Raw genomic sequence first — 12268 nt, 5'->3', positions numbered from 1 at the left:
AAAATAGCAGTCTACTTGCTCATGACATTCTTCATCCAGAGAGCACCCTCACATACAGGTCAGATCATGCAATCCACTCAACACGTACAGAGAAGCAACCATCTTTACTTCATACCGTGCAATTTCAGTGAAGTAACCGTATTACAGATATTGTTTATTAAGTGTGCTTTAAGTAAACAATGCTATCTTGGAGGATGTGCACAAAGCTTTGCACCACTTATGGTGACTGGTAAGCCCAGTCTTCTTCAGTGTATTTCCCTCCTCTTCCCTCATCCCAGTTACCATTTTAATAAATATTTAGTAAGTGGATAAGAAAAACAAGAAAGCTTCACAGTTTGAAGCTTTCAGGTACTCCATGCAGGATGTTGAGTTTACCTGACCAGGAAGGACATGCACACTGTACCCAAAGCACTAGTGGCACACCAGGGACACAGCAGGCCGATCGCAATATGATTAACGTGGTGCCACTCGAGCCGCTCTACAGCAACGTCACCTCACGGAGGACAACGTTCCATTTAGAGCAGGCAGCAGTGCTCAAATCACAAGAAACTACAGGCTGGGACCTGCGATCTCCACAGCTTTCACTAGCCTACTCATTTCATCAGGCGCTGCTGTACTGAAAGACTTCCACTGCATTCCCCACTCTAAAAATAACAGTTTTCTACTAAAAGATAACCTGACACATGCAGGCAATGCCATCAGTACAAAGAAGCTTCCTAAGGACAGAAATGAATAAAATCTTTGCCTAGAAAGATTATGATTTTTTCCACCTGTAGGATCTATTCCAATTACTTATATTCTCTCGTAAGCAACTTGATTCTAAAGCAGTTCTTGAATTAGGAAAAAAAAGAAAAAAAATTGTCTACAGTGGTTCTGGGGGTTTGCTGGAGAAGGCTTTTGCTTCCCCTGCCACCACTCTTCATTTTCTGGAGCCAGTATTACCGATCATTTTAATTCCTCTTCTATAAGAGGGAAACAACTGCAGCGAGTGGAAGAGGGAGAACGCTTCAGCTCCGAGTTCAGGATTTGCATACTGGCTTTTCTCTGTAACGCTCAGGCAGTATTTTATCCCAGACTCTCAGATCACAAAAGACACAGTAGACAGTGAGTCACGGCAATTTTGGTTGCCCATGTAGTGTTTCACATGGACCAGTCAATTCTGATTCTGCCAAACAGCCTTCCTCAAGCACTTAAAAAGTAAAGTGTCTTCTCTAAAAGATAGTTCCTATACACATGCTGCCTTCCTGAGGAAAACTGCAGGGATGGAAGGGAATTTAGTCAACGCTTGCCCTTTGTGCTGTGATGATCCAAGATTCAATTAATACTACGTGCGGAGGACCTAATTCTGAAGGAAACACCTGCTTTAGTGATAAGTGGATTAAGACCTCCAAACCTGCTTCACTCCAAACACCAAGAGCCTGCCAAATGGGAGCAGTTGTCCGTATCTACCAACTGGAGCCCCTGGTTTTCTGTCAAATCCCATACCATTCTTTCAAAAGGATTCCCCACAAAACAGGAGGGGAGGGGAAAAAAAAAAAAAAAAAAATCACTTGACAGCTCTGAATTTGTTTTAGCCAGAAGTCACAACTCCTCCTCTCCAGACTTTAGAGACTGGCATCCCTCCTATCAGATCATTTCAAATCCCTCAAAGGGAAAAGATAAAACCAAATACAGGGTAACACCACCCACAGAGACAGAGCTAAGCCTCTCAGTAATCAATATACCGTGTGCACTAGATAGGAGAATGGCCTGAAGATCTGCTCTGGGGCGAGCGGCTGGGCAGGGTTAGGGAGGAAGCGCTGAACAGCTGCCTTCAGTGTGGGAAGAGCCCAATAGGTTTTTTGATTTTTTTCTCCTACAAAACAGAACTTTCTCTAGAACAGTCTGTGTCGCATAAAGCTTCCCAGATATTGTTCACCCGAGGAAAACAGCTAGGTTACATTTTGGAGCATTTCAGAAATGGCCGTTACCAACATATACACTGAGATACGCCTCCGAATTACCACCACACTTGTCTGACATCTACACAGAGATCTTTAGACTGGTGTACCAACCCACTGATCAACAAAGCTGAAATTTGTCCTGCCTTTCTAATGCCACAAAAACAATTTCAACTACAGAACAAGGAGCCGAATTCCTTATTTTGGGGGATTTTTTTTATTTTCTTTTAAACCCTAACGCCCCTCCACCACACCCATATCATGACCTATTTGAACCACACTTGAAAGCTCCATCTGAGCGCTCAGTGATACATAACTTCCATTTTAGTGAAACAATCCATCTGCTCCATGTGACTCAGAGCCTGCTCTAAGAATGCAATACTGTTTAGGCCAACGGTTGCACCGCACAAAGTGTTTTGTTCACATGCATTCCTTTGGGATGACAGAGCCTATCCACGGCCGTAACGGTTGGGGCCTGTGGTTTTTTTCCCTCATCCGCTGAATGCTGCAGTGACTAAGCTGACAAAAATTCCTAGCCAATTATAAACCCACTTAAAGAGACAGGCAGTCCCCCAGCAACCTTCTCCTGCCATCCTAAACGGGAAGTTTCTATACATAGAAAAACATCTCCTCCTCCCAAGGCCTGCACTGATATAAAAGACTTTCTCTGCACGCTCAACACTACAAACATGCTTCCTAAATGGCATCATTTCCCAAAACTATAACCTTTAATCATCTGAAAGGTTATATATCCCTCACTCAACTGAAAAAAATAAAATAAAAAAATGGGAGAAACAGACCCCTCAACTGAGTTACACTAGTTAAAAGTTAGAAAAGCTGCTTTAGAGGGATGATAAGAATGCTGGAAAGAGATGAGAAAATAGTTATAGAACACTGTTTATTAAGAAGGGAACAGTTAAGCGCCTATAAACCAAATATGTTGCAACAAGGAAAAAAACACATTAGGAAGGTCACACTGGTATACAAGCTAGAAGTTTGATCCACCAAAGAGCACAGGCTGCACTTTAACTAGCAAAGAGAACTTTGAGTTGCCTCTTGGACCACTCTGAACACGAGAATCGGCGAGAAAATTCCAAAAAGCCATCAGATTTTCTATTAGGGATTCTCAAGTCATGCGCCTGAATTCATTCTCGCCTACGTTGTCAAGGGCTATACAAATGTATTTAATCATTAGCCAGGGCACACAGAACTATGCTTTGGGCAGGTAACTACAAGTTCACTTTGCCCAGTAAGAAACTGTAAACAAGGAAAGTGAAAGAATGCCATACAACTTTGTGAACTCAGACTTTTAGGCTTAAAAACCCAGAATATGAGTACCTCAGATCTTTACCATCTTACGGTGGGCAAACCACTTGCTAAATCATTTTTGGAGCTGCGCTGATAGCACATGCACATGCCATTCCAAACCCTGAAAACTGCAACGGGGAGGGGGAGAAAGAGACACTCTACAACTGAACTGGGCTGAGTTTCCCTTAGTTTAAAAAAAATAAATAAATAAAGAGGCAATTCAGCAATCTGTATTAACATACTATTATTCAAGCATCTATTTATTACAGGCTGATTCTCAGATCCATAAACAGACTTAAGAAGGAAATCACACTATTAGTGGGAAGGAAGGCTAAACAAAGGCTGCTTCATCACTGTTTAACACTGAAGAACTAGTCTGCCACATGAAGACAATTTATGAAAATGCTTAAGGACGATGCATCCCTACGTTCACGTGTGTTCAGGAGAGAAACTAAAAGAAAAATGGCACCTACTATTCAAAGTCTTAGAGGACACGATTTCTATTCAGGGCTGACTCTATCAGACTGAGTTTTACCTTTGTTTCCTATGGAAAGCAGCCCGGGAAGTTCGGTGAGCTTGCTCACATGCCCACCTCCAAACCTCCTTCGGCCAGTTTCAGCCAAGTTCTATGGCAAATCAGTCTTCACAAAAGACACGTTTCTAAGCACTCCATGAAAATGGGCAGCTGGGCAAAGAACAGATATTTTTAGGGACCCCACCAAGATAAAAAGACTGTGGCTCAAGCTTACCCCTATTTAGATATCAGACCCTCAAAACAGAAGTCCACAGGAAAGCAAGCAACCCTCTGCTAACAGGACTCCTTGCGTGCTTAAGAGTCACAGATACAGAGAATTGCACAAAATGCTAAGCCAGGCTGGGTTTGTGCTGTTTCTGCAATATTTGCAAAAACACAGCTTTCTTTTGGTTTTACACTTGACATTTCCCTGACATTTTCCCCTATAACACTGCTACCTATTCCCTGATCCCAGTTGTTTTTCAAATTTATTGTAAAATTAAAGCCTTATGCTTCATGTTGTCAACTATCCAACACAACTGTCTATTCTATTATCAGATATTTGTCTAATACATATATCAATGATGCCTGGAAGTTTATGTTAGGCAGATTAGCCAAAGATCAGGTTCAAGTTTAGATACATACATAATTTCAAAGATTTAACATGGCACAACAAAAAAATTTCTGTAAACAACTATCACCCTCAATCTCTTCTAAGAAGAAAGCAAGTTCTTAAGAACAGCATAAGTGTTTCAAGTAAAACCAAAAGCATTCTGTTCCCAATTCCAGCTAACATCAGATTATCAAAATTCTGAAGCATCATCAATAAAGTACCTTTGAAAGTACCTTAGGTCATTAGAGAGGTTTCAGAGTACTTTTTAAAGCCTGGAAATAAATAAGCAACATCTTAGGGACCCTCACAGCATGTGATCAGAGACATCTTCCCGTCCCCTTCCGGTGCGCAGCCTCAGGCCCCTCAGGCTACGAGGCCGGTTCCCTCTTCCCAGCAGCCTGAATAAAATGCGAGGTTAGCCAAGGATTTCTTTCACACTGAAAGGTTGCACGCTGTACGTGTGACAATATAGCGATCCTTTTATATCTTTCTGTAAAAAGCACAGGCGCTGTTTTCCTCCCCGCCCTTAACCACAGAGCACCAGGAGAAGCTGAACTGAGGAATTAACACACACGCAACTCTTAAAAGCGGGGAACGAATATTTGCTCTAAGTGAGCTGCAGTTTTTTCTGACAGTGAAGCAATTGTTTGGCACCAAGTAAATCCATATTGTAGTAGCAATAAAAAAAAGAAAAAAGAAAATCATACTCGTGATTTCAAAACTTCCTGAGGCAGAGACCTGACGCCACGCAAGACAGGCACGGTATTGCTCTGAAGGGCCTTCAGCCCAGGCAGGTTTCAATCGCAGCGTGTTCTTGTTCCATTGCATCTATAACAGGCTTTTACACAAAGCACAGAAAATCCTGTCTGCGCTTTCTAGCTGGAGCGAGTTTGTGACTCTATTATTTGCAAGGCAGTGCATGCCCACTCAAATCATGGCAATGTCTACTGTGCTATTCCACAACATATGGATTTCTCCCCCACTCCCTTATCAAAAAGGATACCAGAAGAAATGATTTTCCCCGATAGTTTGAAGTGTGGATGGTCACTAGAAAACAGCTACACATCACCCAGTAAACATAAGTACATCTTTGGATAGACAAAGATAAGGCAAGTCTAAGCAATAATAATAATAATTAATAATAATTAATAATAATTAATAATAATTAATAATAAATAATAATAAATAATAATAATTAATAATAAATAATAATAAATAATAATAAATAATAATAAATAATAATAAATAATAATAAATAATAATAAATAATAATAAATAATATGTTGTGAGGGAAGAAAAAAGGGTGTGCGAATGCATGCAAAAGAGACATAAGGTATTTTCAAAAACCCTAAGAACATTTCTATTGTTTATTTTTTTAAAACTTACAATTTCAAGGTTTTATTCTTTATTCCAAAAAGTGGGCAAAATATCCAAATTAAAAGAAAAGGTATTTTTTATTAAACTTTACCCTGCAACAAACTCTCATTGATGTATTAATTGCATCAAGCCTTTAATACTGCAAAACAAAACTCTAAAATTTAGAGTCCTCTCAAAATGGCATATTTTTATGCCACATGAAACCAGTAAGCCAAGGCGGGTATGAAACAATAGCACCTAGTGTTTGGTGCCTAGTGCAGGCTGCAAGATTCAAGACATTCGCTCCCCAGAACGTTGTTAGAGAACAAAGAAAAATGGCAAGTATACGTTTGTTTAATTTTAGCTGTTTTCTCAGAATATAAACCACTGCTACAGTAATTAACTGCAGATTGGCCTGAGCTGCTCTGCGGCCATTCCAGCTCACTAATTAAATATGCTCTCAAGCCATAATAAAAATTCTGGGAAACCTTTGGCTGGAGAGCAGGCTTCTCAGGAGGGGAGCGAAAGTCAGGAAAAAACTTCATTCAGAACGAAACACTAACAAAAATTTTTTAACGTGCTCCAGATTTTTCTAACTCAGCAACACCAACTGCGCCTTTTTACAATTTTTTTTCTACCCTTTGTTTATTCCTTTCAGGAGATGTTTATTTGCTGGAGAGTTTGCGTAACAACCAAATGGACAAACAACCTGTCCATTTCAAAATATTTTCAGGTTTATATGATACTTTTTTTTTTTTTCCTAACCCAAGGGAGGTAGGATCTATGTTTATGTACTAGCTTCACTTAACATTATATGGCATCAAATTTGCTTGTTAAAGAAATAAGACTTTTAAAGCATATTTTCCTCTTCTGGTATAGGCAATTTCTATTATATTTCAGGGTAAGAAAAAAATATATATATAAATGAAGCAGCAGACAAACAAAACAAAGCAAGTAGATGTAATTTAAAGCAAAACAAAGACGATCTGATTCAGCACCTCCGGCTCCCAGTTTGCTCCTCTCTCTCTCTCTATTCATGTCTGCATAGTTCACATACGTTCAATATTTCTAAAGGACAGGGAACGTACACTGAATACTCCTCAGAGAGGAGAAAGCAAGAAGGAAGGAGGGAACAAAATCCCAGCACATGTTTTCTGCTGAATCAACAGGGCGCCAGTTCCCACATGGTGCGCGCTGGTAAGCGCTGCAGAAGTCAATGAAGCTATGTCAAACGATACCGTTCGACTGCATTATCTTTTAAGCTCCGTGTAAACAAACAGGAGCAGATTCCGAATATTTGTGAGAATACATCATGTTACTGCCTCCATATGTTTAAACATTTTAGTAGAAGGTACATATGGACCACTCTTCCCACTCACTGTCATTCTTTCCCTCCTGTTCCCTGCTCCCCCACATACACCATCTTTTCAGGCCACTGTCAAACCAATTCAAGAGGGAATAAGGATACATTTTCATTAAAAACATTTTGTGCTCAGCTGCCATCTGCTTCCTTATCAGCCTCCAAATCCTCACATGCCTTTTCTGTGGTCTTCAGTTTCACACATTTGGAAGCTGAAAGTTTTCCCCAGTAGTATTGCAAAGCACAGTCCACATGAACTATTGTTTTTTCATTTCAAATTCACCTCTTAAAACAAATCAACCCCTACGCTTACAGCCCTAATCCATGTTCTCTCCATAAAGTCAAAGTAAAGCTACATTTTTTTTTTATGTCAGTGGCAAACTTAATTCCAAAGGTCCCTCGTGCACTTCACACATTCACCTTAATTGTTTTTGGAGGAACACAGTTGCTCCATCCCCTTCGTCCAGCACTGTAATTTGCTGCCTCACAAAGGGAGGATCCGGACTCCCGGACTGCGCTCTCCTCGTCGGAGTTGAAGCCACCACCCTTTCATAACAGCTGCCTGTCCTCCGCAGACCACCTGAGCACTAATCCTTCTTTCATCTGAGTGGGATGGGGTGAGTTTCTGCTAGTACTTGACAGAGAAGGTCTCCAAGTTCAACAGGGCAGGGACAGAGAGGGAGGAATAACTAAGTTGAGGTTAAGAAAAAAAAACAAAACAAAACATCCCATCTGTATACCATATATTTTATACATGGATTACCACGGGTTTTGCCATTACTTTTCCACCTAAACAGTTTGCCCCCTTCATTTCTCATGGCCTCAAACACAGAAGGGGCTTGGGCAGAGCTAGCTGGGCTCGTTCAGGAAGCTCAACACAGAGATTATGACAGACCATGGATCCTAAATTTCCAGGCAGGCTTTAAAGGTTGTAATTTATATTTGGTTTACGCACACTTATAAAGACCTAGTGACTAAGGCAGCAAGCTTCCAAGCTTAGTCATAAAAGGGAGTTCAGAAAACAATGAATATTTTCTTTACAGTAGATCAATGGACAGGCAAAGCAAGCACGTCACCGGTGACTACTCTTTCAAGGGGTACAGAAGAAACGTTTTATCTGGTTCTCACATCAATCGCTAATGCAGATGCAGGCAGCTTCCATAAATATTTCCCAGCAGTCTCAATGGCTAGAGAGAAGGCCACCCTCTTATTTATGTGTCTGGAAACAAACATTTTATCTTTTCCATCTCTGTGCCCCAAAGCCCAATCACTGACACAACTTCAGGACTCGCCTCTTACCTCAAAAGAGGCTTCTGTAGGAACCTGCAACCCACAGAAGTTGAATGAAATACAGCCAGCATTTGATATGCCAAAAGAAACGTAGGTGCAAGACAGAGAAACGGTAGTTTGCCAAACCCAGCATAACATGCTGCGGCTCCAAAGGAGGCAAACGAAGCGAGGTTGCTGCCTGCTGCCTTACGGCGCTCAGAAGTCAAGGAACGTACGCTACACAGGAACCGGGGCAGCGAAAACGCCACTGCAGCTTTACCCTCTCCTCCCCCAACGTCGTTTCTGCACAAGTTATATTGAAGGAAGCAAAGGCTTTTTCCTTTGTTTGTGAGTGAGAAAGAGAAGGAAGCAAAAACAATTTCTCATCAATGGCAAAATTAAACAGGAGCCAGGCTACTTAAAGTACTAAGTGTTCCCACACAACATTTACCCACCAACTTGAGATCTTTCACTGTTGTCCTGTCCTGAACAAGGACAAAAGTGATTTAATATACACTCCTACCACAGATCCAGGAAGAAAAATAAAAGGGCAAACTAAATGAACACAAAGTGACAGACAGCGTTTTCAATTTAACAGTACTGTGACGCACAGGGAGAATGTCAGGGTTAAACTAGATATTACGCTAGAAAAAAAACTCCCTGGAAAATAACACAGATCTCATATCTGTATTGGTAGGAAAATGCAGATTAAAAAACATCCAGTCACTTAAAGTCCTTGCCTCTATTCTTTTTCATGTCCTTGTGCAATTTTGTACAGTGGAGTCCTCTCCAGATCAGGAGTTCATTGCAAACGTGTTCAAGCTATCTAGTAAGATAAACTAAAAGCTTCCTTTTGAACAATTGAACATTTATATCTCCCTTGTTTTTCTTTAGAAATGGCAGTGCTTTTCTTGTAAATGAATGGCTGGCAAATTTAAAGTCTTCCTCCATGAAGTTAGCGACTTATCATGATTAACAGACTAAATAGATCCAACTTTCTCCACTCTATTATTTATTAGAACATAGTAATTTTTCTGCTCTGTATCCTAAGATACTTTAAACCTACATTGTTTTTCCAAAATGTAGCGCTCTTAAACACTTTAAGGCTCTTTCCCAATACTTGCTTTCTTGTTCACAATCTCCCACAAAAGGGAGATGAAAGCATGTAGGAAAAGAAGAACATTACTTACATCCTTGCCCTAAAAGTGCTGCCATCACAGTTTACCTATGACCTCATCTTATTTAAACAGATCTCTTCTCACATGCTTTTGGGATCCAAATTATTTTAACATTTCCCTTTAAAGTCAACAAGTTTCTCACACATCACTTTTGTGTATTCCAAATAGCCAGAACACACAACAGAAAACAAGTCAGTTTTATCGTATTAAATACATTCCAGTTACATCCATTCAAACCACTAAGGGAATGAAGTTGCACAGGAATCACCTAGGTCACCATCTGTAGACAACGGAATTGCACTCCTTCAACGGAGACAAGAATTTGGCCTGCAGAACCCTAATGACTCAGAGCAACATATGGCAAAAAACTAATACAGCTCACTTCCCTCCCCTTAGCCAAGTTTACAGGACCTCTAGTAAGTTGTATGGGTCTTCTGGTTTGTTCATTCGTTTAAACGCAAACTTTATTTCCTGTAGGAATTATTACTAGAAGAATACCACTACAAATGCCTTTTTTCAGAGATTTTTTTTTTGGCATGTGTTAACTACCACTGTCCTACAAGATACTTTAATTTAAATTCTGATCGAATGGAAAGGCTTCAGAAGCACCTGATGGGCTACTAGAAGGGAAGAAAAAAAAGCAGCTTCCCCAAACAAAACTAACCTCAAAACTCCTGTTTTTATAATCTCTCGCACTCTGGTGTTTCCTATCATTATTGCAGCATTGGTCAAGACTCCAGGCTGAATTTAGAAAATGTTCCTCCCAGTGACGACTGCTTGTAATTAAGCCCCAGTGATACAGCAGGGCTCATCTTTCGTAAAGTTACAGGATGAACTCAAAAAGCCCTGCCATGCAATCATGTTATTTGAGTAAACTATGTATTTGTTTACTCTATTTTTAAAAAGTGCAAAGAGATCAGGTTTTGTTTTTGCTAATACTTGCTATCAGAAAGACATAAACCCTCTCATGCAAGGTAAGAACAAAACAGGCAAGGAAAAATTCACCGAGAGTCAAGACACCCATTTTTTCATTGGCTCTTTACAATTGCAGAACATGCTGGGAAAACTAACTTCAGTACAAAAGTTCTTATGTGCAGAATTGCTTATCATATGAATTTTTGAAGGTACACTCCAAGGGAGGCAGAGAACACAAAGTGAAAACAAGTTCAGTTAACACCTTCAGTACTGCAGTGACTCTGGCACACATGTAATGTCACTTGGGCGAGGAAGAGGAGACAGCCACCTCCTGCCAAGTCCTCAAAGGAAGCAAAACTGGTTCCAGCTTTGCTACAATGGCTTTAATTCTACACTTGGACACTTTGCATCTTTTTCATGGGGAAGTAACCCAGAAAGTTTTTTGTTTTAATCAAGTGAGATGATTCTTTATTGGTTGGGAAGGAATCTACTTGTGTGGAAACTGGACAACTGATATGCTCACTATGTGGATTACACACTGCTAGAATAAAAGTTTAAGTTGCTGAAGAGCCTAAAATAAAAACACATTAAATGAAAACTTTACTTTGGAAAGAGATAACAAAGAACACACAATCTATTCAGTTCTTACTTTTCTGGCAGTGGTTGGTGGTCCAGCAGCGGTAGTTGTACTCATTGTTAATAGAGGTCTTCTCACACAATGGCTTCTCTTCCATTGTCCCTGGACACAAGTCCCCACATTCTTTTGGAGGTTTATTCCCAACGATGTAGTTATTGGACACTGCATCTAGGATGAGAGACCAGTCCACCGTGGAGAGGTAACACAGGTCAGAGTTCTTCTCAATCCGTATGGCCCCACGGGTTATGTTCCGCAAGTTGTGAAGCCCAATCTCTTTAAGATTTGTCATTTCAAAGATAACCAAGGCATAGTTGTAGAAGAGATTCCTCCCACGAATGACTGTGAGGTTGGGGAAGAGATCACTAAGGCTTTCCAAGCCTGCCACACGGAACAGCAGCAAATAATCAGTTATGACAGTGAGCTTTGGGAAGCGAAAGTTGCGGTAATCCTCTGCTTTAGAGATGAGCAGAATTTGAAGGAAACCTTCAATTACTGTACAGTTCTCTAGGCGTTTCAGCTCATGGATATCGTTGCGAATGTCAACATTTGGCCCACAAACTGAAAACATAAGAGGAGAAAGCAAAGTTAGTAAATAAATTGTTTTTAAGCCTTCTGAAATTGTAAATTTAAGTAGAATATTCTGATGGACATCAAATTTTTACTTTCTTAGTTAGGCTGAAGTTTTAAAACAGGACAGGAGTATTTGATTTACACCTACCCTGAATACTCATCTCATTTAATGATAGCTACAACCGCTACTGGCAACAGCACAGAGTTGCAAGCTATCAATGCTCTTCAGCAGACAGGGAAATGTTTTATTATTGATGCTGAAAAGAAAGCTGCATTTCATTGAGCAACAAGAGATAAACTAGGTGCATCTGCACACCTTACTTCAAATTATATCTTGACATACTGGTGATTCAGCTACATGACTTCCAACAAGTTGTAAGTAAAATAGACTGATCCTTAGATTCCTAAGGAATTTTCTTCCCTTAAGGTACATGCACATAAGAGAAAGAGGAGCATATAAAAAAATATATAGTTCTTATGATTTCTCCAGTCACACTTTCTTCCAAGGTTCACAAGCCAAACTAGCCCCAATTCTTGAATTTTAGTCTTGCATTAGATCAGCAACAATACAAAATCCACAGAAAACTACTCAGCACTTCCTGCACTGC

At 40.2% G+C, this 12268-nt stretch overlaps 1 protein-coding gene across 1 annotated transcript in view; it reads right to left on the bottom strand.

Moving 5' to 3' along the window:
• The window catches only part of IGF1R (insulin like growth factor 1 receptor), a 191757-nt gene that overhangs the window by 147373 nt on the left and 32116 nt on the right, over positions 1-12268 (bottom strand). Inside the window, exon 2 of the mRNA XM_013943661.2 lies at positions 11103-11648. Coding sequence (XP_013799115.1) covers positions 11103-11648 — 546 coding nt within the window. The remainder of the gene's footprint in view (positions 1-11102; positions 11649-12268) is intronic.

Source organism: Apteryx mantelli, chromosome 15 (genome assembly GCF_036417845.1).
Source record: "Apteryx mantelli isolate bAptMan1 chromosome 15, bAptMan1.hap1, whole genome shotgun sequence".
NCBI lineage: Eukaryota > Metazoa > Chordata > Aves > Apterygiformes > Apterygidae > Apteryx > Apteryx mantelli.
Note: the sequence above shows the minus strand (reverse complement) of the source record. Positions and strands in the feature narration are given on the sequence as shown.